General features: G+C 43.0%; 1 protein-coding gene across 2 annotated transcripts; it reads left to right on the top strand.

Moving 5' to 3' along the window:
* Positions 1-343: 343 nt before the first annotated feature.
* Positions 344-27,517, top strand: CLDN18 (claudin 18). 2 transcript variants are annotated; one of them, XM_065943518.1, is made up of 5 exons: positions 344-563; positions 22,582-22,746; positions 23,474-23,591; positions 26,229-26,339; positions 27,346-27,517. In XM_065943518.1, exons 1-5 carry the CDS (start codon positions 344-346, stop codon positions 27,515-27,517), a joined length of 786 nt encoding a protein of 261 aa, XP_065799590.1. The 2 variants fall into 2 exon arrangements, with proteins under 2 accessions (XP_065799590.1, XP_065799589.1); XM_065943517.1 differs by lacking the exon at positions 344-563 and adding an exon at positions 10,000-10,219.
* The last annotated feature ends 437 nt before the right edge of the window (positions 27,518-27,954 follow it).

Raw genomic sequence — 27,954 nt, 5'->3', positions numbered from 1 at the left:
TGCTGGGTCCTACAGGCAGTGCCCTCTGCTCCTGCTTTATCCTCCACAGAGGGGAGCCTGGCTAATCAGGAAAGAAACTCCCTCAAAAGGTAAACAGTGAGTAGAGTGTACATATGGTGGAAAACAAATGGCTCTTGGTACCACGTTGTGGAAATTATCTCACTTGGGAAGATAAAGGTGTGGGGCGGGCCCAGGTGGCACTGTTGAGTCCCCACCTCCTTACATGGTCCACGGTGACGTGTGTGCCAGCCTCTCTAAGAAAGCTCCATCCTGACACTCAGCACTCTCAGAACTTGACTGTCCCCCTGTCGAGTGGTACTCCGTGTCAGCTCTGCACCCCACCATGTCCGTGACCGCCTGCCAGGGCTTGGGGTTTGTGGTTTCACTGCTCGGGATTGCAGGCGTCATCGCCGCCACCTGCATGGACCAGTGGAGCACCCAGGATCTGTACAACAACCCAGTGACAGCTGTATTCAACTACCAAGGGCTGTGGCGCTCCTGCGTCCGAGAGAGCTCTGGCTTCACCGAGTGCCGGGGGTACTTCACCCTGCTGGGGCTGCCAGGTAAGGACTGGTACCTGACAAGATGTGGGGGCAGACAGAGCTGAACAGGAGACAGCCACCTCTGCCTGGGGCACCGCCAAGGGACCACTGGCGAGGGAGGAGCAACAATCCCCACCACTGAGGTGGAAACAGGAAGTGCAGGAAACAGGACAGGGAGCTTCTTGGAGCTGGTAGGGCTCCTGTATCCCTAAATAGGTGGTACCCAACCGGCACAGTTTTTAAATAACTCCACTGCACACAAGTCTCAATCACCCACAGGCTCAGGACTCAGGAGGCCCAGGTCATAGCCACTTCCTTCCTTTAGTCCCAGATCCTCCTCCCTGACTTGGGGATGGTGAATCTCCTGAATAGAGTTCCATTTCCGGCCCTCTGTGCCTGGTCCGAGGTTCTAGGGCACCTATGCACAGAGCAGCAACAGAAAGTGGGCAGAGGAAAAGAACTGGGTGCTATGTATCTCTGGGGGACACCAGATGGGCCCGCCCCTTGTCTGCGTCTCCTGACCTCCAAAATGTATTGATCACATGGAACCAGCTTCCGGGTTCTCTCTGCACAAAGCAACCTTGTAGAAAGTGCGCTCAGCCATGCAGGACAAAGGAATGACAGCTGTGAAGTGCAGGCTGGCCTATTAGCTTCATAAGAATTTGTTTGCTTCACAGATGGGTCATATTAACAAAGAAAACTTCAAGCCTCAAGAGCAGAGTTTGTCAAAAGTGTCTTTCACTCAGGTATCAGAGTAAGACAAATACACTTATTTTTATTTCTTAGTTCTTTTTTGCTTTCATAAATATTCATCAAAGTCTGGAGAGAGACAATGATGTAAGGTGGGCACAGTAAGGAGGATCAGAAATAGATACTAGGATTTCTACTCCAGGAATTTCCCACTGGGTTGCAAAGCCAAGACTTAGGCCTGCACAGAAGTTACAAGGTGAAGACTCTGTCTCACAGTGATTCGGTGTTTCATACATTCCACACTTGGGGATGGAGAGCTCAGAACAGCCTCAGGATTCTGTGGGCCTGGCATCCCCAAAATGTGAAAGTGCACACCAGGGCGGTGTGATAAGTTGACAAGTAAGGAAAATAGAGGGCTAGTGCTGCAGGAGATGAGAGAAAGATGACTTGCTCAGGAAGAGACCCACTGGGAAGGAAATCCTACAAGCGACCCTTGAAAGGTAGTTATGAGTTAGAGGTGCAGCATCACAGTAGGAAAAACAACATGGGCAAAGGCATGAAGGTACTTCCACCTGAGGCTTACTCGGGAGAAAATGAAGGAATGACCTTGGTAGGAAGAGAGGATTTATATGGAGATGATGGTGGAGAGCACTGAATGCCAGGCTAAGAGAGGAATGGCCTGTATACAAACGAGAACATAAGCCAGATCCCTGGGTGACCAGTGACTGATTCAGTGGGATCTCCCTCCTCCAGGGACTGGAGAAAGGGGAGCCACTCCCATGTCTCTATGTCCTGCTGACCCCTCCTGAGCTCCAGGTCTAACCATCTGCCCTTGGAATTCACCCTCAACTCAAATGCAAAATGCCCCTGGTCTCTCAGAGACCTCGGTTCATGGGCCTGGGTCCACACAGAGCTAGAGGCCCTGAAGGAGAGAGTCAGACTGAGGCAGAGCACCCAAGTGACACCTGAGGGGTCATACAGCTTCATAAATCACAAACAGCAATGGCAGACCAGGCACTAGCACTTGAGCCAACAATTGCCTTGAAGTACTTTGTGTAAACTCTACAAGCCACCCCGTCCATGAACTTGATGCTATCATTACCACTCTTAGAAACAAGGAAACTGAACTGGGGTAACTTGCCCAAGGTCACATGTAGATAGAGCTAGGGCTCAGACTGCGTCCTCCCTGCACCCAAGTCCCAGCTCACAGCCTTCACAGGGAGCCCCATGGCTCTCAGACACAAAGCAGAAATCCCCAGTGCAAAAGCACCTTCCTAGCCTCACCTCTTACCTAAGACTTAGGTTGCAGTCTTGGGGGCGTCCTAGAGTAGCAACAACTGTCAGCAACCACCCCCGCCCCCACCACCACATGTTTATTTTGCAGGTCAAGACATGGAGACTCAGAGAGGCAAAGTGACTTGCCCACATTCACAGAGCTAAACTGGGGCCATACTGAAACTGTTTTAGGGCCTGCTCTTAGAACCTTTGTGTGTGTTCATATGTGAAGATTCCACCACTAGATAGTTCAGAGAAGTATTTTTCAAAAAGAATTTTGTAGAAATCTGTTTTAAAAGAAAAAAATTCTTGCAGCCCTTCAATATTGATTTCAATTATACTCATTTTACATCACTTTAACATGGACATGTACAACAACAGATTTAAATTCCTAATGCACATAAATTTTATACAAGGAACCAAAACTACATTTGCAATTGTAATGTAAATACCATTAAATAAACCCAAATGTCAAGATTCATTTGGTGTTAGGGATATTATTGGTTTTCACTTGGAGTTTAATAGGACAAAGATACAGTTCAATTTTGTATTTTATCTCTCTCAAAGCTTTGACTTTAGTATTATTAATGCAGATTCTCTATTCACATGAGTTTGTTTTACAAAGTGGTATTAATAAATTTAAGGTACTCACATCTCTCACCCTTAGTCACCACTTCATCAGGGAATTGTCGTCTCTTATCCACGGTGATGAGGCATCTGTGACGTGATTTTTTTTGCAATGGTTTTGTTCATTTGAGGTGAGGTTGGGATGCAGTGCTTCTGAAATGTGGCTCTAAGACTATTGACCTGATTATTTCTGGGATCTGGGGAGAAAAAGTTCTCTGCTGTGTATTTGCAACTGTGTGTGCTCAGTCATGTCCGACTCTGTGTCCCCATGGATTGTAACAAGTCAGGCTCCTCTGTCCATGGAATTTCCCAGGCAAGAATACTGGAGTGGGTTGCCATTCCCTTCTCCAGGGGATTTTCTCCGACCCGGGGATCGAACCCAGGTGTCCTGCTTTGAAGGCAGATTGTTTACCATCCGAGCCACCAGGGAGTGGGTTGCTATTTCACACTCCAGGGGATCTTCCCGACCCAGGGGGTCAAACCCAAATCTCCTACATCTCCTGCATTGGCAGGAGATTCTTTACCACTGTGCCACCCACCACTAATTGTTGCAATCAGGTTTGTGCAAAATAGGACGTGCAGTACTTGTTGGTGAAGCTCCTGCAGAATTGACCACTGAGGCACAGGTGTCTGAGTCGTAGTACCAGTGCCACAAGGTGGGGGAAATTCCCCTGACTCCATTTCTATTTGGGCTGGGATGAACCCTTTGTTCACGGATCAGTTAAGGCTTTCACTTCACTGACTCGCAGTAGAAACATGATCATACATACCAACATAAACCTAGACCATAAGTGACCAGCCTGAGGGTCTGGAACATACTTGCTTTAACTTTTTTCCATTGCCATTGAAATGAAAGCACAGAATTTTTTAATTTCCATGGAGAAGCTACACACTCCCAAGAATGCAAACACAGATACTTAGGCTCAGAGGGAAGAAGTCAAGCACAACCAAACCCCAGAGAAACACGAGGTTCTGGACTGACAGCCAGCCTTCCTAGACAAAGTCATCTCACTAAAACCAAAACTGGCAGTCACCCTCTTCTGGACTGACCGAGTTTAGACAAGGTCCCCTCTGGGCAGGGATAGGAAGGAAGAGTAAAGCCTTTAGTCTTCCCATATACACAGAAGTAATAAGGAAATAACTGTAACACAAAAAAAATAAATAAAAGTAAAAAATTTTAAAACTCAGTAACACAGAAATCATGACACTAGAAAGAACATTTATGTATTCAACAAGCATTTGTTGAGTACCCACTATGTCCCAAGCTGTCTGCACATGGGGAAAGGCTCACAAATCTAAAAGAGAGACAGAGGATAAACACACCATTGCAATGCAAAGTTTCTCAACCTAGGCAGTATTGATACTTTAAGCCAATATAATTCCTTTTGTAGGGTGCTATTCTCCACATTACAGAATATTTAGCAGCATCCCTGGCCTCCACCCACTAGATGGGAGTAGCAGCACCTTTCCCTCCCTAGTTGACACAGCAAAAATGTCTTCAGACTTGTCACATATCCCCTGGAGGCAAAAGCGGCCCCAGTTAAGAACCACTGTTATAAAGCATAGTCAGTGCCTCATATGGTACAGGAGGATGTAGACATGAGGGAAGGGAAGACTTCCCAAAGGAAACGACAGCTGAGCTGAGTTACTTAGTTATGACATGTATGAGTTACCCAGAAAGACAAAGAGGTAAAAAGTTTTTCAGAAAGAGAGAAACATTATTGGAAAAGACACAGTGGCATGAGAGAGTGTAGTGTATTAAGAGAATTAAAATAACTTAAATCTCTTTGTGAGGCAACACACTACAGTGTTATGTGTTAAACACTTGGAATAATATCTTTAAATGTTAGGCAAGAATAAAATGAAAGAGGAAGTTTACTAAGGAAAATTTAAACATCAATTAAAAAGGAATATATACTACAGGATCCTAGATAGGGATGTTATAAAAATGTGAATTTCTTTCTAATTAATGTATAATAAATACTATATTTAACTAATTGTATTATAATAATAATAAAACATATTGAGACCTTACTCTGCCCTAGGCATTGGTTTGAGAAATTAGCATATGTTAATTTATATTTTAAATCTAATTTGTGATTATATAAATTTACATAAATTACCTTATACTTACTTTAATTTTCACAACTCTATGAGGCAAGTGGTGATATTATCTCCATTTTATAGATGAGGAAACTGAAGCACAAAAGGGCTATAGAATTTTCCCATTGACATTGTGATAATAAGTGGCAGTTGAGAATTCAAACCCAGGCAGATGTTTTGCAGAGCCTAAGCCTGTAAGAATAATATTACAAGAATTCTAATCAAAATGCTAGTGACAATTTTCCCTTGGGAGCATGGCAAAGTAGTTATCTATAAGAAGAAACAGATGAAATTAATTTTTTAATGTTTTTTTAAGGATAATATTAATAGAAAAGTAGAGAGTTCACTCTGCCAGATATTTAACCAAATTCTAAAGCTGTGATAATTAAAAGTGTGCTTTGTCCCAAAGATAGACACAGGTCAATGGAGCAAAGTTTAAAATTAGGAAGACATATATGTGAATTTAATATAGGTAGAGGAGGTTTTACAAAGCATGAGGAAAGGGAAAGTTATTTAATAAATGCTGTAAAAATTATTGATTAGCTTTTTTGAGGGAAAAAAATGAATCATAAACTACAAACCAAAATAGTTTCCAGATTAATTAAGTATAAAGATACACAAAACACTTATTAGCAAGCAAATATTCAATGTGAAAAGATCTTCTTAGTAATCATAACACTATATTAAGATCCTTAACAAATAATTCGTGTAAGTTGATAGAAAAAATGCCGAATTCCAGTAAATGTATGAGGAAGAAGTACAAACTGATAATTCATGAAAAAGAAAAACAAACACTCCACAAATATGTGTTTAAAAAATATTTTCAAGCTCATTAATAATCAAAGTTATGCAAATTTAAACATGCAATCATGTATAACAACAAATTCACAAAGCAGGTAAGGGTTTCACTGAGACAAGATCTTTCAAATGCTGTTAATGCTTCAAATGCTGTTTACTAGGAATAAAATTCATAGAAAAAAAGTCTGCCTCTACATAAAAAAGATTTTTTTTAAAAAAGATTTTTTTAAAGCCTCATACCCTTTGACATCTTAATGCCTCTCTTAGGAATCTGTCCTAAAAGGGTAATCAGAAATGCTGGCAAAAGAGTCATGTGAAAAATGTTCATCATTAACATCGTTTTTCATACAAACAAAAAACTGGGGGAGGGGTAAAGTCTAATTGTCTAAGAATAGATGCTGTTTTGGTGAATAGTTGCACTTCTATATGAAATTGAAAGGGTTAGTCGCTCAGTTGTGTCCTACTCTTTGTGATCCCATGGACTGTAGCCCATCAGGCTACTCAGTCAATGGAATTCTCCAGGCAAGACTATTGGGAGTGAGTAGCCATTCACTTCTCCAGGTGATCTTCCCAACCCAGGGATCAAACCAGGATTTCCTGCATTGAAGGCAGATTCTTTACTGTCTGAGCCACCAGGGAAGTCCAGCATTTCTATATAATGAAATACTAACATACTCATAGATTAAATATTTAAGATTAAATATATTAAACAATGTTTAAAGTACTTTAATTGTATATGTATGCAATTAAGTGAAAAAAGAAAAACATTAAATTGTATGATCTCTTAATTATGTAAAAAATATATACAGGGAATAGATTAAAAAGAAAGTATACCATATATTTTGTCTAGGGTTTAAAATCATGAGTAAGATTTGTTAACATTTTCCAGCTTCTAAGTTTTCTATTATGAGCACCAAAAAGTGGAGTCAGAAGTTAAGGCTATAAAGTGTGTTAATATTTTAAAAGAAAAGAATCGATGGATATATAAATCATTTGTCTTGCTAATAACACTAATTTAACTCCTCCCATATTCCTAACTATAATATTTTATATTGATATTTGACTGCCATTTTGCCTAATTAGCATAGATATTATTGTATTAATATTCCTATAACAAGGTTAAGAAAAGTTAGGGGAAATGTTTTCTCCAATATCAGTAAAATAACATAAGCTCCTGAAAATGTACAACCTGAAATGGCAACATCAGAACCATATTTAAAGTTGAATATAAGGAGGATTCCCCTCAAGAAGTCAGCAAAATTTTTTGCTCCATTGTAAAAGTGATTAAACAAAGTTGAAACGGACACATTATTGTTAAACACAATGAGATCATGTTAATTGATTGTTATCATTATTGTTAATAATGACTGTTACCATTATTATTGTATACTATCATAATCAGACCATGAATAGTCATTATCATTAGAGATGCATTTAATATATTTTAACAAAGCCCACTGCCATAAACAAGGAAGCCAGATGTTCCTCTGTGGACCCCCAATTACTCTTTAGCAGTGACTGCTAAAGCAGCAGTCCACTCATTCTAGAACACAGAAAACTCACCAGGAAGTGAAAAATCCCATTTTCCACATGTTTTAAAGCATGCTAATACTTGGCAACCCACTCCAGAATTCCTGGCTGGAAAATTATATGGACAAAGGAGCCAAGGAGTCACAAAGAGATGGACACAACTGAGCTTGCACGCACGTAAACATATACTTATTTCATACTTTTTAAAGTGTGTACACTTAGAATCCCTCTCTACTCATTCAATAGTTTGCCTAAGTAGAGGGAGATTTACTTTATCCTTTAAAACTAACTTTTCTTTCCTCCAAAAATATAAAGTCACTGTCACCATTTCAAACAAGAAAGAAAGCTTAATTCATTGTTACCTGAATATCTTTTTATTCTGTCTTGAAATTTTGCATAAAAACATTTTCATAGGGAAGTGAGAGGAGAAACTGTCATGAATGATACTAGGTAACTATAGTAAACTTTTCTTTTTAATTTTGCCATTTTCAATCTACATTTGGGTGGTCAATGGTGGGGGTGAGTGTGTAAACAAATGTCATAAAATGAACAACTGGAAACCAAACTCTCATAAATCTCTTTGTGAATAAAAAGCCTAACTTTTAATTGAAATGAGAGTGAAATGAGTTCTGTCCACAGAAACAGTGGCAGAATCTTTCCTGAATTATTCCAACACTTTCCAATCTAACTGGTCAATCCCTGTCCATCAGCGGAGACCAGAGTCACTTCTTCTAGCTGCCCCCTCCCCACCTTTTAGACTTGGCCTTGTAGCTCAGTTCAGGAGTTACAGAGCCACCAACAGGACTTCACCTAAGTCATATAACTCTTGCCTACTCTCTTCTTTGGGGGTTTTCTGGCTCATTCTTCTTACTGTGCAAACCCTGATCACAGAACCTAAAGCAAGGTGTGCGGTTGAGGGGAGTGTTGCCTCCATTCAAATCAGAGGGGAGACTTTGCATATCTGCTTTCTGTGTTTGCTGGGAATAAAGCCATGGGAGTGGTGACTGGGTGCACCCAAGATAACATTGAAATGTCCAGATGCACAGGCTTGTTTCCTGGAGAATGTATATAGGCTAGAGATTGGGGTATAGGTGTGTGTGGGTGTGTATCAGGGCCTTGACATCCAGATTTGAGGAACATCTCGCTAAAATGTGTCTGACTTCAGACACCAGACACACACCACCCACAGGAAGTAGCAAGTCCATCAATTCTTTAATGTAATTCTAAAATCAAATTATGTAGACAAAACACACCAGCTGATCTCTGGCCAAGTCTCTGTTTTGGTGATTCCATAATTCCTGACATTTTGACCAACTGTAGTAAAGATTCTTTTGCGAAATGTAGAAGAGAACAGGGTATGACACCTGAAAGGGCTCTGAAGTCTTTCGGCTTACCCTGTCCGTGTTACAGATGAAAACACCATGACCCACATAAGTGGAGCCATTTGCCCCAATCACCCAGCACACAGCATGTTAGGGACAGGGTCAGGAGCAGATGCTAGGCCTCTCAGCAACCAGGTCAGGGTCTCTGGTCCAGCCTGCCTGTTTCCTCCTCATGGCCTTCTGTGGAACTTCTGTGTCTGCTTGCCACATGGTCTTCACATGGTTCCTGCAGCAAGAATGAAAGCTGAGATGTCTGTCAACACCACGCCCTGCTTCTTCCCATCCTAGATCCAATTCCTGCAGACCCAGAGTATAGCTGTAGGATCTGGCCACCTGTTCTCAAGAGTGGGGACAACTCTGCCTGCCCCAGTCACTCCATATGGAAACAGAGAGAGTCCCAGACTAGAAGTTGAGATAGGACTTCCACCTTTGCCATCTTTTAAATTAAGCAGCTGTGGTGCAAGGCACGGGGGCAAGTACCTTAACTTCTTTGTACCTTGCTTGACTCACCACCCCCTCCCCCCAAAACTATGGGTGGGGATAATTAATACCTGCTCTACGCATTTCTGTAAGGTCAAAATGGAAAGATGTCAGCGTAACGGTGGCTTACGAGTTGTGAAGAGAAAATGTCTGGTGTGAGACGGAGATTTCTGGGGCCATGTTTTTTAAGTGAGGTCAGTCGAACTGGTTTCCCATGACGAACAGGGCCTCAGGGAAGGCTTGAGTGTGTGGATGGGGGTGGAGGAACGCGGGTCTTGGCTGCGCTTCTTCCCTGGGGGCAGACCCCGAGCCGGGGTGGGGCGGGGGTCCACTCAGATGCCGCGCCCTCAAACCAACACGGCCTGTGCCGCTCCCCAGACAAGTGCCTCTTGGGGCTGCTTCCCTAACAAATGAAAAAATAATGTCCTTGAAGCAAGAGTGAAACTGAACTATCTAAGGAAAACACTGTGAACAAACACAGAGGGCCGAGGAAAACCGTATGAGCAGAGCAGCTCCCCGGGAGCACGGCAGGACGCAGGCGGCGGCTGGGCGGGAGGACGGCGAGCCGGGCCATGTTCACCACCAGATGCCAAATGGTGGGCTTCCTGCTGTCCGTCCTGGGCCTGGCCGGCTGCATCGTTGCCACGGAGATGGACATGTGGAGCACCCAGGACCTATACGACAACCCGGTCACCGCCGTGTTCCAGTACGAAGGGCTCTGGCGCAGCTGCGTGCAGCAGAGCTCGGGCTTCACCGAGTGCCGGCCCTACCTCACCATCCTGGGCCTGCCAGGTAGGCGTGGGCGCAGGTGAGCCCGGGAGCCGGCCGCTGCTTTCGCCGCAGCCAGGAGGGACCTCGGAGTTGGGCGCGGGGCGGGACCCTCGCAGCACTGGCTCCCATCAGAGGTGTAAGAGGAGAAGCTGGCCCCGTGTCAAAGACGGCTATGTAGACCTAGGGGAGGACATCCAAGATTTTACACTCTGGTCAAAGGAATCGCCAGTGAGGAAGCGGGTCATGAGAATAAAGGGGCTGTGGCTCGTGGTACTAGAAGAGACAATATTTCTCAAGGAGGAAAGTAATCGTGTGCAGGTATGTGCGTGTGACTTGCTCCTGCCTGCACATACCTGGGGCTAGGTAGGATGGTGAATATTTTCTTACCATCGAAAATGTTTATCAGGAGTTAATATAATTTCATTATCAACTTGGTTAAGTTTTCCTTTGAGAAGTCAGAGTCGCAGTCAGAGCCATAAAGTATATATTGCCTTTAAATTACGAATATCCTTTCTCTGCATTTGTGTTGAGAGGTTCTGGGGTGCACTCTTAAAAAACAATGCATGTCAAAATATAATTACAGAACTATAATAATTATAATAATCTCAGAATATAAATATAATTATAAATGACATCCTTTCACCCCTGAAGATGATATCAGCTAAATCCTTGTTTCTAATAGATAATTGGTTCAAATAGGAATCGTAGGAATTTTGCGTTCTAGATATTATGGGACCTCTACTTGATTTTTTTAAAAAAAGCAAAGAAAGAAATAAAGGTTAGACTAATCAGTGGCCCCAAGGAGTGGCCCTGATGTGAGTTTCTTGAAGAAAGGAAACCAGGGTTTTGCATCTCTGAAACAAATACCTCATGGACAGGGAGATGGGGATAAATTTGCAGGAAACTGCAAGGCCTGTGAAGCCCTTGAAATTGAATTGTGAAAAGCAATTCAATTAATTATCTCCATTTGCAGAAAGAAATAGAAAGTGGGTGTCAGAGTATAACTGGGGTGTTTATTCCATCTTTAGAAGCCACTTGTATTGTGAAACAGACTGATCACTGACAGATAAAGCAGTAAGGGAGGCTGGCTGGAGGGAAGGAAGCTCCAGAGAGGGGCTGATACTACAAGGCAAAGGTCAGAAGGGAAGAGATGCAAGACCATGGATTGTTGAGTTGCTAGCTACATCCAATTTTAACTATTAAATAAAAAAGTAAGAATGAACTTGTATTCAAAATTAAGGCATGACATTCCATGACTTCAGCTCAATTACCTCTTCCCAGGACCCCATCACACATTATCAATCTCTGGCTCATTCTGTATCTTTCCACATATGAGGATCCCAAATAGCCCCACTCTCCAACATGGTCAGAACTCACTCTCATTGTTTTTCCTGTTCTACTGAGGGATCCCATCATCCCTAAGCCCTCTCAGAATCTCTCCTCAGCCCATCAACAGTCTACTCTCTGCAGAACAAGATTCCCTCCCTCTCACCTGTCCAAGACCAGCCTCTCCACCAGGGCTCTAAGGACCCTGCACCCTCTTGTCTGCCCACCCCTGCTGATCAGCCCCTCCCCTTCTTGCCTCTTTCATCTTTCCTCCTCACTCATGCTTATATCATCTTTTCCTGGAAAACTTTCCTGATTCAGAGCGTTGTCAAGTTCTCTCTCTCCCTAACACACTGACGATCAAACTGAAAGACAAAGTTTTTCTCCCATCCCTCCCTGCTCACTCTTAACCTCTCGCATTCTGGTTTCTATCCTTTATTCCTTAGAATGTTTGCTCTTTTGACTATGGCAGAAGGTCAGGCAGAATCTTTCAGTCACCAGCTTCCAGTTCTCTGCTCTCCTCTCCCTGGAAACACCTCCCATGGTCCCTCACTCTCAGCTGAACTAGGTGCAGATGTGACAGCCTGACACACATCTCCAGCGTCACTCACCTTCCTTCCGTGACCCATCTCTTACCAGCCTGCTGCCCCCAGTCCATACTTCTCCCTTCAGAGAGGGAACCCCTGCCCTGCCTGTCTGCGTCAGAAATGCATCCCACCAGAAGCGAGGAAAGCCATTTCCTGGGACTGAGTTTGTGGAAAAAGAGATACTTTAAATCACTAATCATGTGCGGCCAAGGAGAAGAGTGTGGATTTAAGAGTAGCCAGTCCTCAATGCAGCAGGAGTGACTACAGTGCAAATTGGCATCCTGAAATACAAATATTTGTTTGATGACTTAAGATGTGGCTAACTGACTGAGGTAAGGGAAGGGCGGGAGGATTACTAAGAGGAAAAGACTAGGAAAAAAAAAACTCAAAAGCTGCAGGCAGGATCATAAGGCAATGAAGAAGCCAGAGAGGAGGCCAGAGGATGGCTTGTGGATACTTATGGTGCTCCCAAGGGGGTTGAAAGGATTAACATGAACCAGCCAGGACCCAGTGCCTGGAGGGGATGCGGCCACCAGAAACAGTTGCTGAAAGCATATTCTTGAGCTTGACAAAGGGCCTTGGGAAGAGACACCTGAAACAGAGGAGCTGGGAGGAATACCTGAAGGTAAAAGTGGAAGGTTGCAGAGAGTTTAATTTTGACCTAGAACTCAGGGAGGAATATTATCCTCCTGCAGACAAGTAAGGCTTTAAGTGCTGTAAAGGCATGAGGTAGATACCATTTTAATGCTTTAATAATGATAATCACAACTACCAATTATTCAATTCTTCCTTGCTCTTTACTTGCAAAAATCTCGCTTTTCATTCATCTGATAAAAATGTATCACATTTAGTTGGAACTGACAGCCATAGAATAACTTAATTCCATTCATCTAGCTGTACTATACCTACAGAGAGATGAATGAGGTAAATGGTGGTGGTACCAGGACTGTTTACCTGTATATTACCAGCACTGTATAATTTATAGCCCAGGATTCTCTGCACTGGATTCCAAACAGCCAGTGTAGCATGCAATTCTCCAAACACAGTGCCCAGAAGTAAAAACAGCTATGGTTTATTGGACTGCACGTAAACTCTCCAGTTTAATCTTCACAATAATACATGGAAATATGTATTAGCTTTATTTTTATAGAAGTGAAAACTGAGGCTCAGAGAGAGTGGCAAGGTAACATGCCCAAGTTCCCATGGATAGAGGATGGCAGTAGTAGGCTATGAACACAGGCTGAAAGACTTCCAAGTTGTGTCTTTCCTGCCCACACTCGCTCCAGCTAGAAGGGGCTTCCTCATGGTTGAAAGGATTGGCCTAGGCTGGAGCACATAAAAGTAGAGGGAGCACTGGCACTCTGACCCGTTGATAGTAATGTCATTAACAATGCACAATCAAGAATATTAAGTTTAAAGATACTTATAAAAATACTAATTCCCATCTCCCCTCCCTGGAGATCGGAGACTGTGGGAGGAAACGGCAAAGGGCTGTCAATGGTCAGGATGCAGAGGAGGCAAAAGCCTGCAAACTCATGTTTCTGGCCTCCACGATGGTATATCAGAGGCAAGTGATGTTTTCTATAACATGTTTGCAAATTTAGGACTGAATTTGCTGCTGTAGCAGGATCCTGTGGTTAGAAGCAGATGAGTTGGGATCCAGGGCATAGCTTGGCCACCTACATCTCTTGACCTGGCTTTCTCTAGGTCTGCAGTGCCTCACAGGAAGGCATTTGTGTAAAGGTGCTCTGTGACCTATTTATAAGATGTGGCTCTTTTTATGTTTTGGCCTTACCTTGTGGCATCCAGAGATCTTAGCTGCCCAACCAGAGATTTAACTCTCCCTGCTTTCATTCAAAGTGCTGAGTTTTAACCACTGGATCTTCTGAAAAGTCTCTACAAGATCTGGCTCTTGGCATCATTAAATCATTACTATCATGTCTATACCACCCAAAGCTCTCAGTTAGGATATTTGATCTTCCAGGTTTTTTTCTTCTCCAAAGTCAGATGCCTTTTATGAATCTAAATATCTAAAGTAACGATTTATTTAAGGTCCTTTTTATCTCCTTTCCACCCCCCATCCCCCTGTGTTCTGGGCTCTTTACTGTTTCTCAGCCCCGTCACAGGCATTGAAGGTCTTGATTTTTTTTCACACAACTGACTGCATTTCCCCTTTACTACCTCAATGTTCAAAAACAACAGCCACTGGAGAGCTAGGGAGTTTTCCATCAACCTGTCAATCATATTGACACACACAGCAATGGGGGTGTTTAAGGAAATCATATTTAACCCAGGGAACAGTTTCACAAAATCTGAAATCCGTAAGGAAAAAAAATCTGAAACTGCTCTTTTATGTATCCTTTCGAAAGGAGCTATCTTGTTCATTTCTTCTTACTACTAGCTAGTATTTCACATAAAGTCTAGCACTCCTGATGCTGTGGAACCAGCATGTCTTTCCTCAATGTCCAGTGGAAGAAATTGGCCCTGAAAGGTAGAGCTAGTATAAGTTAGTTGTAAAATTGAAATGAGATCTGGAGGAACCTCTTGGATTTGGGTTAAGCTGTTTTCCCTTTCTTCAAAAAAGAGACATGTTTTAGCACAAACATGATTTTTAAAGTATGTGGACAAACATCTGATGTATACACATTATGGCACATCTGAAGGAGATTCCACAGAGAACTGAGAACACATCTACAAAGCCCAAGAGAACCTGTACCTTGAGTGTAAAAGGAGGCTGTTGCTCTGACTTCTTGATTCTCAAAACTATGTAGACCCAGGAATCAGGATGCCTCCTCAGCTTGTGGTTGTAGAGGTTGTTACTATGGGTTTTTTTTTAATGTTTATTTATTTACTTGGCTGCACTGGGTCTTAGCTGCGGTACTTGGAATCTTCAGTCTTCACTGCAGCTTGCAGGATCTTTAGTTGCAGCATGCAAACTCTTAGTTGCAACATGTATACCAGAGAAACGTGTGCTAAGTCACTTCAGTTATGTCCAACTCTTTGGAACCCCATGGACTGTAATCCCCCAGGTTCCTCTGTCCATAGGATTCTCCAGGCAAGAATATTGGAGTGGGTTGCCATTCCCTTCTCCAGGGGGTCTTCTGGACCCAGGATCGAACCCACGTTTCTTAAGTCTCCTGCATTGACAGGCAAGTTCTTTACCACTTGTACCACCTGGGAAGCCTCTAGGATCTTCAATCTTCATTGAAAATTAGTATATAATTCCAAATGTAGAACATACAATATCTAATTAGAATATATCATATCTAATTCCTGACCAGGGATTGAACCTGGGCCCCTGCATTGGGAGCATGGAGTCTTAGCCACTGAACCACCAAAGAAGTCCCAAGGTTATTAATTTGATAGCAGGGGCATCACACCCTAGCATGAATTGGTCAGCGGTGGGGCATCATTTCTTTGTGGGAACATACATGGTCAGAGTTATGTAGTTGGAGCCACCTTAGAGGTGAAAAGGCAATAGGACAGAACGCACCTACACTGCATCAGCCTGCTCATTGCCCACCAGATCCTAAGCCCACTTTTCCTGATCTCCTCCCTACATTGGTCCAGGCCTTTCTCTTCCTCCTCTTCTCAAATCTTCTTCCACTCCTGCCCTTCACACTCTCTCACACATGGCTTTTTCAAACCCTCAACTGTATTTTATCAAATGAAAGGATTCAAGTTTGTACATGGTTACTACAAGCCAAAGCCATGTAGAGTTGGAGAGAGATAACTACTTTTTTAAACTGTCTTATTTTTAACTAATTTTTATTCCATTTTTAAAGATTACTTTCCATTTACAGCTATTACTGAGTGTTGGCTACATTCCTTGTGTCGTACCCTACATCCTTGTAGCCTATTTACGTCCTCCACTCCTCTACCCCTAAATTACCCCTTGTCAATCCCCACTGGTAACTACTACTTTGTTCTCTATGGAAAAATAGCTTCTTTTTAGAGAAGGGGAAGAAACCAAATCTTACAGATCCTAATTTAGTTCTATGCTGGGACCAAGCAGCATCTGATCTTCGCAACATTTCTTTGCAAGAAATCTCTCTATCCCACTCCAGAGTTGAGGAGACTTGGCTTCTGTGAGGTTAAAAGACTTGTCTAACGACACTCACTAGGTATCATGAAGTCTGTGGGATCTCATGAGATGCCTAAGACCTCCACATGGATTCCCCAGGATCTCTGGAGAATCGAGGCCCTCCCACCTTGTTCTGAAGGCCTTTCCTCTAAGGTCTGGCCTCAGACTTCCCTCTTCTGGGATCCCCCTCTTTGGATTCCTCCACCAGACTTACCTGCCTCCTATCTGAGGCCAAGTTGTGCCTGAAGATATGGGTCATCTCCCCTCCCCATCCCAACGAAGACTCCATGTCCAGGCTTTGGCACTTGGTGACTTGCTGTCTCACCAGCCCCACTCCCACCCTCCAGCCAGCTCAGCGATGTCAGCTACTAGAAACTTTCCTCTCAGCTCCCCATTCTGAGTACCTCTTCATATGCCCTCTTGAGGGCTTTTTGCCCAGATTATTCCTTGCAGTTTTATGTCACTGAACAATTAAATGAATGTTCTTAGGGATCAGGGCAAGGCATAAATATTTATCTAAAAGTTTCCCCAGGAGATGCTAAGGTACAGCCAGGATTGGCAGCCATGTCCAAAGACACCTTGCCTGTCAGTTCATAACTACTTTGGGAGAATAAGACATATAGCAACAGGGAAGGAACATTCAGTTCCCATATTTCTGTTTGCTTCTGTCAGCTCTGAATCCTGCCCACCCTTCAGCTCTGATAATATGTCTTTGTACATTGAAAAGAATGCTGTAGTCACACCTTTAGTGCAGGGAATCAGTCTACAGAGCCCGTTGACTCACCTGTTATCAGTTGATAAGCCTATGCCTCTTGCTCAGAATATCAAATAAGACACAGTGTAGCTAAAAGAGAAATGTACCTCCTTCGGGAGCCATTTCTCTGGTTATGTATCTAAGGAAAAGGATTAGAATCCTGGATGGTAGAGTCTTCCAGATGGAAAGGAATTTCCAGTCACCACCATGCACCTCCATGGTCATTACTAAACATAGGGAATCTAGCAGTGAATAGTAAAGAACATAGTCCCTCACTCTGGAAACTGCCCCCATCACAGCCCCCACCCTCAGAAGAACCCCTCCCCAAGGGGTCTCCAAAGCAAGGAAGAGCTTAATTCATCCATCCAGGTTCAGAGTTTTGACTCTGACGGTGGTTCCTCGAAATATAAAGCTTTGTCCAAAAAATATAAATCTTTGTCCAACTACAGGCTAAAAGAAAGTGGTAGGAGTAAGCTAATCCTATCTATAGAAGGAGATTCTAAATAAAAAGGAGCTCAAAGTCACAGTGGACCTGATTAAAAGCAGGTACCAGTGTTGATCAGAAATCCAGAAATCAAGAGCAAGCAGAAAAGAAATAAGGTCTTATTTCTGACCTTAACCTGACCCAGCAGAGGCAAGAGGGCATCTGAGAGCCCAAGGCAAAGGCTGGCCAAAACAGACTGACTGGGGCTCCAGTACCCAAGGACTCCTGTGGCATACACAGCAGCAGCTGCTGTCCACACCAGGCAAGATCAGAGCTTTTATTAATACCTCCCACCATCCCTTCTAGTCCAACAAGGCCAGGGTAGACCACATATCTCAGCCACAGCCACAGTCACAGCACATATATATTTTCCAGGCTAAATACTAGAACCACTCGATTGAAAGAGATTCGGTGACCCCATCCCTGTTCAGGATAAATATGATGTTCATAGAATGAGGAAGGGACATTCCTTATTCTACTTTGTTAATATTGTTTGGTTCGTTGGTTGGTTGGTTAGTTGGCTGATTGAGTTTTTGGTTGTTTTAATCAGATGTCTTGCCAGGTGCTTCCCAAAATGGAAAAAAGATTTTGTTCTCTGAATGGCTTAAGGTTTAAGATATCAGAACAAGAGCAGTTATTACAACTTCAAATAGGCTTCTGAGTATATTTGAAGTTCATAAAAGGCCCATGGGGACAAGATAGAAGGAAAGTCAATGTCTCTTCCTCCTCTTATATGTCCGGTTTTCTGGTAGCAACATTCAAAAACAGAAGAGCCCTAAGGATATTTCCTGAAGTCTGGGGATTCCCTACAAATGTCCTCTTCTGAACTAACCTTCTTGAACCACAGTTTTGAAGCTTGATTGTGTGTGTGTGTGTGTGTGTGTGTGTGTGTGTGTGTGTGTGTGTGAAAGAGAACTAGAACCACACAATGAGTGACGTCAGAAAGTGGTTCTATTATGATTTCTTAGCCAAGGTACTTCCAAGGTGAAAAGACATTTAAGGTTCAGTATTTCCAATGGAAATATAATCTTCCCAGGTTGTAAACTGCTTAAAGACAGTGATTATTTCTTATGAAACTTTATTCCTCATATAGCACCTGGGAAAGAGCTTGGCAGAGAATTTGAGCTTAAAAATATTTTGATGAATAAATGAATGAATTCATGGGTGAGTGAATGAATCTGTTAACATATGACTATGAGAGTATACCAACATGCTGAGTAAATGAATACACAAAGGTGTAAATGAATACATGAGTAGATGACACATGCTTGCATTTGCCAGTGAGGGAATGGATGGGGTCTTTGTTCCCAGTATGTGTGAGGCCAACAAAGCCATTGGGCAAGGCATTAGAAAATGGAGGTAACTCTACTACAAAGCCACAGTCATCAAGACAGTTTGGTACTGGCACAAAGACAGAAATATAGATCAATGGAACAGAATAGAAAGCCCAGAGATAAATCCACGCACCTATGGACACCTTATCTTTGACAAAGGAGGCAAGGATATACAATGGAAAAAAGACAACCTCTTTAACAAGTGGTGCTGGGAAAACTGGTCAACCACTTGTAAAAGAATGAAACTAGAACACTTTCTAACACCATACACAAAAATAAACTCAAAATGGATTAAAGATCTAAATGTAAGACCAGAAACTATAAAACTCCTAGAGGAGAACATAGGCAAAACACTCTCCGACATAAATCACAGCAAGATCTTCTATGACCCACCTCCCAGAATATTGGAAATAAAAGCAAAAATAAACAAATGGGACCTAATGAAAATTAAAAGCTTTTTCACAACAAGGGAAACTATAAGTAAGGTGAAAAGACAGCCCTCAGATTGGGAGAAAATAATAGCAAATGAGGAAACAGGCAAAGGATTAATCTCAAAAATATACAAGCAACTCCTGAAGCTCAATTCCAGAAAAATAAATGACCCAATCAAAAAATGGGCCAAAGAACTAAACAGACTTTTCTCCAAAGAAGACATACAGATGGCTAAGAAACACATGAAAAGATGCTCAACATCACTCATTATCAGAGAAATGCAAATCAAAACCACAATGAGGAACCATTACACGTCCGTCAGGATGGCTGCTATCCAAAAGTCTACAAGCAATAAATGCTGGAGAGGGTGTGGAGAAAAGGGAACCATCTTACACTGTTGGTGGGAATGCAAACTAGTACAGCCACTATGGAAAACAGTGTGGAGATTTCTTAAAAAACTGGAAATAGAACTACCATATGACCCAGCAATCCCACTTCTGGGCATACACACTGAGGAATCCAGATCTGAAAGAGACACGTGCACCCCAATGTTCATCGCAGCACTGTTTATAATAGCCAGGACATGGAAGCAACCTAGATGCCCATCAGCAGATGAATGGATAAGGAAGCTGTGGTACATATACACCATGGAATATTACTCAGCAGTTAAAAAGAATTCATTTGAATCAGTTCTAATGAGATGGATGAAACTGGAGCCCATTATACAGAGTGAAGTAAGCCAGAAAGATAAAGAACATTACAGCATACTAACACACATATATGGAATTTAGATAGATGGTAATGATGGCCCTATATGCAGGGCAGAAGAAGAGACGCAGAAGTACAGAACAGACTTTTGAACTCTGTGGGAGAAGGTGAGGGTGGGATGTTTCGAAAGAACAGCATGTATCTTATCTGTGGTGAAACAGACCACCAGCCCAGGTGGGAGGCATGAGTTAAGTGCTCGGGCCTGGTGGGCTGGGAAGACCCAGAGGAATCGGGTGGAGAGGGAGGTGGGATGGGGGACCGGGATGGGGAATACGTGTAACTCTATGACTGATTCATATCAATGTATGACAAAACCCACTGAAAAATTAAAAAAAAAGAAAATGGAGATAACATGCTAGAGCCCTCTTAAGGAGTAGATCCAAAGGCCATTCTTAAACCCTCATGAGTTCTTTTCAGCTTCCTGGGGTCACCATGACATTAGCATCAGAAAGCTGAAAGCTCAAGATGCCAATGTTCATCATTTCTCCCAGAAGTGAATGGTCAGATCCTAGAAGATTGATCCACACTGTAAACCAACACACTTACCCTGGGAATATAGTTGTTAACAGGACCAAGATTGATGATGGATGCCTATAGAAATCTCTTCCCAGCAAGGAAGCAAAGTTAAAATCAGAAGTTTTCTTTGGGAGAAGAATCAAGGGAATGGGGGTCAATGGCATAGAACTAGAGTATCTGGTTTACATCATCTCCCTACCTGGTGAGAAAGTTCCCAGGGCTCCATTCCTCAGACACAGCAGGAGGCTCTTTAATGAATTCTGCATGATCTACCTCTCTTTTCAGTATCTTTCATTGATTGCCAATTCTCCCATCATGACAAATTGCTTTATGATACACATCTTAGAGTGAATAAGCAGGCAGTTCCATGGATATTGGCCGTATTTGAGATGGAAATCTTTGCAAAGAGATTGGAAAGAATTTCTCCCAGGGCTTCCTTGTCTTGAGAATCACATTTATAAATACTCTCCTGGGGCAGGTAATTCCCTGAGATGACTTTTGGAGAATATTCCTTTATACACTCTTAGCATTCATTTCAGAGGATGACATTTTATGGCCGAGTCTCCAAGTTTGAAGGATACATTCTATTAGGAGTTTACAGAACCCTGTACCTTGCTGGCAGCCAGAACTCTGCCTCTTTTTCCAGGATAAAGTACCTCAGAGCAATGTACTGTGATGGGAAAATAACTATTTTGAGACAGCTCTAGGTTTGCCCCCCAGCTCTGCTTTTCCTTTGATATGTGCGTCTGGGCAGGTTATTTAACCTCTGAGTTTTGATTTCTTTAAATAATATTACCTACATTGTAGGGTTTTTAAAATATGGATTTAGTTTTTTAATGTCTGAAAATTCTCTAATAGCTTTCAATTAAAAGTAGCACTTGGCTATGACAACTTGGATAGGACAGAGCTTTCTGCTTTTCATGTGGTTCTTCAGTTCAGTTCCACCAGAATTAGCCAACCTAGTGGCCTCTCCCTCTAGAAGACACAAGAACTCATTTGTCTTCCTTTTGTAAAGTTCATTATGCTTGTAGTAGACATGTTTGAAGACCATCTTTCCCCGCTTTGGTATAAGCTCCATGAGGGCAGAGACCTATTAATTATTGTCATCCCTGTGTCTAGTCATGGGAGGGGGGTTTCAGTCAGTAAAAACCTGTTGCTCAGACTCACTGCACTTTAAGGAGGCACTAGAAACCACTTTAGAAGTATCTGGAGGAGAGATCACTGCAAGAGAGTCCCCAGAGGACAAAGAACTTCCATTGATTCCTAGAAAGGGAACTGCTGATAAACTGTGGTTGTGCTGAAAGACCTGAGATTGATATAATCATCTTTTTATATAGGCCCCAAATACAGCTCACCATGACCTTAATAGTCCCTTTGGGAAGAGGCAATGATACAGGGCCCTTGGTATATCATTTAGTGACTTTTCTCCATTATAGGCTATAAATTAAATTGAGTTTTCTGGAAGTGGACACAACTCTATGAATCACAGAGCCCCTGTGAAAAGACTAGAAAAGAAAGATGTTTGATGGGGGACCGGGATGGGGAATACGTGTAACTCTATGGCTGATCATATCAATGTTTGACAAAACCCACTGAAAAATAAAAGATTAAAAAAAAAAAAAAAAGAAAGATGTTTGAATTGGAAGATAAAGCAACCCAGTTTTACTATAAGCTCTGTCAATAATTTTTTCTATCAATAATCTTTAATGTCACCTTATTCAAGCCATTTCCCCTTCTTGGAAGGGGATTATCAGGTTTTAAAAATGAGGTTTTAAAATGAGGAGATGAAATATTAATAATTAATATTCTTAATAGCTAAATTCCCTTGACACTCTCAGCTCCAACAGTCCATAGTTTTCTCATTCTATAGACATCTGCGTGCATGTTTTTCATCAATGAGGGGAGTGTAAGTGATGGTTTTGCACTTTCCACAATTTCGTGTCTCCTAACAATGCCAAGGTTCACAGTTTCTGGGCTTTCTGCCTCTCTGAAGTTTGGTATTGGTTGGTTGTGGTTTCTCTGTTGTATTAAACCGAGCCTACTCAATCTGGCTGAGGTGGTCTTATCTGTCTGCTTGTGTCCTGCCCCTTGTCCACAGCCATGCTGCAGGCGGTGCGAGCCCTGATGATCGTGGGCATCATCCTGAGTGTCATTGGCCTCCTGGTGGCCGTCTTTGCCCTAAAGTGCATCCGTATTGGCAACATGGATGACTCCGCCAAAGCCAAAATGACACTCACCTCTGGGATCATGTTCATCATCGCAGGTAAACAAGGAGCCTGGGGATCCCTCTTTCAGAATCACATCCGGGAACGTCAAAGCAAAATCATTCTGGCAGAGAAAACACAGCTTCTCCCTACTGAGCATAGTCTGAACATGGGTAAGAGCTTTACACACTGGGCTTCAAGATCTGAGATTAAGCCTCGACTGCACTCTACAGAATTACCACGAGTGCTAAGGTCCTCTTAGCTGCCAGCCTCGCCTCATTATAGGAGATTCTCAACTCTAAGATAGTCACATGACTCTATCCTTAAAGGCATTATTTTGTTGAGACTTTACAAAATGATTTTAAGAGAAGAGCCCTTGACATTGTCAAAGGACCAGGCCCCAAATATTAATATTTGTACTATTGACCCCTTGTCCTGAGTTGGAAAATCTCTTGCTGCACACACACCTATCCTTCCACAAGTAGAAATAAGAGACAGCCCAACTCAAAGTGAGAATTCAGTAATCAGTGCTTGAGTTGACCATTCTGTTATAGGAATGGAGTATTCTCGTGTAACTCTATGACTGATTCGTGTCAATGTATGACAAACCCACTGAAATGTTGTGAAGTAATTGGCCTCCAACTAATAAAATAAAAAAAATTTTAAAAAAAAGGATTGGAGTATTCTGCAACCTGCTCATCTAAACTCATGTAAGCATACACTGCCTCACAAACAATGTGATCCCTTTAAAGCTGACTCCAGAGTCTTCTTGTTCTTTGCTTGCAGGTCTCTGTGCGATCGCTGGAGTGTCTGTGTTTGCCAACATGCTGGTTACTAACTTCTGGATGTCCACAGCTAGCATGTACACCAGCATGGGGGGGATGGTGCAGACTGTTCAGACCAGGTAACCTCCTAATCTAGACTCAGTATTTCTCAGTGAACATTGTTGTAAAAATCCGATTAAGCACATATGCCTAATGTGACTGTCAGTGCCTGAAATAGCAAAAATTTATCAGAGGCAACCATGCCATATCATAAATCAACAATGATCTGTAAATTCATAAACTTCATTTCAGTGAAATATCCTTGGTGATATGACTTGAGGCTGATCTGACATTTCCATTGAAATACAGCGACAGTTCACAGTATTTATCTAACACTCTTACACAGGCCCCATTGTGGTAGCAATGAAACAGGCACTGTTAACCTAAGCATGTAAATGAGCATCACCCCACATCTCCAGTCAGTGACAGGAACCCAGCTAGGGACAGGGAAAAGCTAGAATAGAAATGAGTGAGGTGCAATATAGGTGAAAAGGTGATATTTCTTCCTTGTATGGCTGCTCTTTCTCTCATTCATTAACTCATTCATTCTACAAATGTATCGAACACCTGCTGTGCGCCAGGAATCACTCTGAGTTCTTGGAATAACAACAAAGTCCTCGTTCTCATGGGGGTCACAGCCTAGCAGAGGGAGATGAAACCTCACTGTAATTTGGTGTCGCAAGCAGAGTAGAACTTTACAAAGATGCAAGAGGAATTCCAACACCTGTTTTCATTTAGCCACTTCAAAGGAATGTATTTCATAGCAAGAAGCAGCAGCAAATTCCTGAAGGAGAAAGATCTTTTTCTAGGAGAGCCATGTAAATATTATGCCTAAGTGACCCACCATCTTGGGAGTGGATATGCTTGGTATTTCTCCAGCAACACCATCATGGAAGACAGATGAGTGTGAGCATCCATTACTCTCTGGCTCCCTGGAACTCCATTCACCATGTGTGTTCCTGTGTTGTTTTAAGAATGGGAAAGATATGATCCCCATAATATGCCCTCATCCTCCTGTACAGTCCTACCATGGTCTCTTAACTACCAAGACAACTAAGAAGCATGCTGATCAACTCATCCTGGTTTCCCTGGGTGGTGGTTGTTGTTCAGTCACTAAGTCATATCTGACTCTCTGCGACCCCATGGGCTGCAGCACGCCAGGCTTCCCTGTCCTTCGCCATCTCCCAGAGCTTGCTCAAACTCATGTCCATTGAGTCGGTGATACCATCCAACCACCTCATCCTCTGTCACCCACTTCTCCTCCTGCCTTCAATCTTTCCCAGCATCAGGGTCTTTTCCAATCAATCAGCTCTTTGCATCAGGTGGCCAAAGTATGTATTGGAACTTCAGCTTCAGCATCAGTCCTTCCAATGAATATTCAGGGTTGATTTCCTTTAGGATTGACTGATTTGATCTCCTTGCTTTCCAAAGGACCCTCAAGAGTCTTCTCCAGCACCACAATTCAAAAGCATCAATTCTTAGGCACTCAGCCTTCTTTATGGTCCAACTCCCACATCCATACATGACTAGTGGAAAAACTGTAGCCTTGACTCTATGGACCTTTGTCAGCGAGGTGATGTCTCTTTTTATACATTGTCTAGGTTTGTCATAGCTTTTCTTCCAAGAAGAAAGCATCTTTTAATTTCATGGCTGCAGTCACTGTCCACAGTGATTTTGGAGCCCAAGAAAATAAAGTCTGTCACTATTTTCCTGGGACTTACCTACTTTTAGCACTGATAGGCCCAGATCCTAGGAAACTTCTCTGTCATGGGCAAATTAAGATGGTTGGTCACCCTACCTAGAAGAGCCCACCTTGTCTGCAGTATCTGGATGCCTAGTTTCACTGCCCCTACCTGGAAATGTCACCTACTACCGGGGTTCCAGGGCTAATGCCCACCATTGCTCTCTTATATCATCTCCTTAGAACCTGCCCATATCTCTTGGACAGGCAACTTCAGAGATTTTTGTTCTCAGATAATCCTGTTTGGATATAATTCACAAGGAGAAGGTCACCAGTTTTAGAGTCAGACTTCCACAGGTTAGAATTCAGTGTGGGCTGGAACAGAAGCACCATGAAGGTGTGGTCTGTGTCTGTCTTGTTCACCTCTCTGTCCCAGTGCCAGGCGGTAGGAGGCACATAGTAGGAGATCAATAAATACTTGTTGACCAAGTAAGTAAAGAAATGAATGAAGAAATAACAGTCTCTTCACATTAGGTCTTTCAAAAAACAGCATCCATGCTCCTACTGGCATGGATGGTTACCAGGGTTACTTGAGTCAGAGATGATGAAAGCTTCTTGGTCCACAGTAAGAACTCAAGAGACCAAAATTCCTTCTGAAATAATAACTTGAGACTGATCCCATATCACTCGAACTTCTCTTGCCAAACCTTCAAGACACTTCCCTTTGCCAGTAGGGAAGAAGTGGAATTTTCCTAAGGTGTTTCTCTGAAATTAGAGACTCGCAATGAATTCTATGCCTGAGTGATGTTAGGGGCATAAGAATCTCACATCTGTTTTGCTGAGTAGCTTCATTTCCAATTATGATCTCAGAGCACCTGATTCTGTTGACGGTGACCCAAAGGACTGTGTGTTCAGGGGCGGGCTGAAGTAGGTGTGGAATCCGAAAGTGGGGACCAAGAGGATGAGCATGGCCAGATTCACAGGGCAGAGCCCGGGCAGAGTCAGCCACATTCATAGCCACTGTCTCCCCACCCAGGTACACCTTTGGTGCGGCTCTGTTCGTGGGATGGGTCGCTGGAGGCCTCACGCTGATTGGGGGTGTGCTGATGTGCATCGCTTGCCGGGGTCTGGCCCCCGAGGAAACCAAGTGAGTCTCCCCATCCCAATGTAATCAGACATTTGATCCAAGTCCATTTGAAACATATGATTTGCAGCCAGAACAATCAGCATATGTATACAGAAGAATGCTATTTACAGAAGGATCATGAACCTTACCTTTTATGGGGAAGCCTAAAGAACAGGAATATGTCAGCCTGAGCAGATTTAGAAGTGATGCTATTGAAGGAAAAATGAAACAGCCCTCTAGGCTATCCCCAACACCAGTATTCTGTAACTCGATGATTCTCAGCTGGGAGCAGTTGCACCCACCTCTCCACCTCTCCCCACCCCCTACCCTGCCCTAGTCTCCAGGAGATATTTGGCAACATCTAAAGACTCTCGATTGTTACTGCTCTGGAGTGGAGGGTTGGGTGATACTGAAATCTGGTGGGTGGAGGCCAGGGATACTGCTAAACATCCTGCAAAGCATAGGACAGGCCCCTACAACAAAGATTTTCAGTTTCAAAATGTTAGTAGCACTGCTGCTGAGAACAGCTATTGGACTTCTCTCAGTGGGACTGGGACTGGGAGCCCTGGCTCTGTATGGTTCTCCTGCTCACCAGTCCTGTGACCTCTAGCTACTCATCTGCCTTCTCTGAGCCTCTGTTACCTCATCCACATACTGAGCAGATTAGCAGAGATGGGTTGCTCATACATACTGAGCAGCTTACAAATTCTATGATTCTTTGGCATAACCATGTTCCCCTGAACATTGTTTCTGGTTCAGCTTCATCTGAATTGATGAACAGATGGAACTCACTGGTCACTAACCCCCAGCTCTAATACAAAGCAAGAAATTCTGCTCCACTGCAGAGGCTAAAAAGCCAGTGTTCCAAAGCCCAAAACAGTAGCAGTCTCAGTTTATGCAGGACTAAAGTTTTCCTGGGACACTGGACTTTCAGTGCTAAAAGTCAGACATCCTGAAGAAAATGGGTAATTTGTCCTGCTACCAAATACATCTCTAGTTGGTCATAGAGTGTTTCTTTTTCTTTCAGCTACAAAGCCGTCTCTTACCACGCCTCAGGTCAAAACGTTGCCTACAGGCCTGGAGGCTTCAAAGTCAGCACTGGCTTTGAGTCCAGCACCAGAAACAAGAAGATATATGACGGGGGTGCCCGCACAGAGGACGAGGGACAGTCTCACCCTTCCAAGTATGACTACGTGTAGCCGTCCCCTCAAGTCCCCCAGGCAGGGGCAGAAGAAACCCCTCCACGAGATCTCACCCCAAAACAAGGAATTTTACCTTGATTTCCCATACCTTTTGACTCACAGTTGGAAGTTAGAAAGCCTTGGTTTCCCCCGTGGTGAGGCCAGATGGTCTTGGCTACATGTCTCTGTCTCTAAATGTTCCATCACAAAACAGCTGAGTTATCATACGGCTTTAGAGGCTACAGCCCACATCTTCCAGTCCTCTTATTTCTTTTTTTTGACATAACCTTTTTAATCTGATGATAGAATGTGGTTTGAATTCCTATCAATCACTTAGATCACTTAGGCAAAATGTCCGTCCTCCTTCTAGCCGATAGCCCATTGATGATCTATCTGCCAACTCATCCCCCAGAACAATCCTGAAAGGAAAAAATGAGTCAATCAAATGACATCAT

This window comes from Muntiacus reevesi, chromosome 8, assembly GCF_963930625.1.
Source record: "Muntiacus reevesi chromosome 8, mMunRee1.1, whole genome shotgun sequence".
Classification (NCBI taxonomy): domain Eukaryota; kingdom Metazoa; phylum Chordata; class Mammalia; order Artiodactyla; family Cervidae; genus Muntiacus; species Muntiacus reevesi.
The sequence above is the reverse complement of the archived record's forward strand: the minus strand, read 5'-3'. Positions and strand labels throughout refer to the sequence as shown.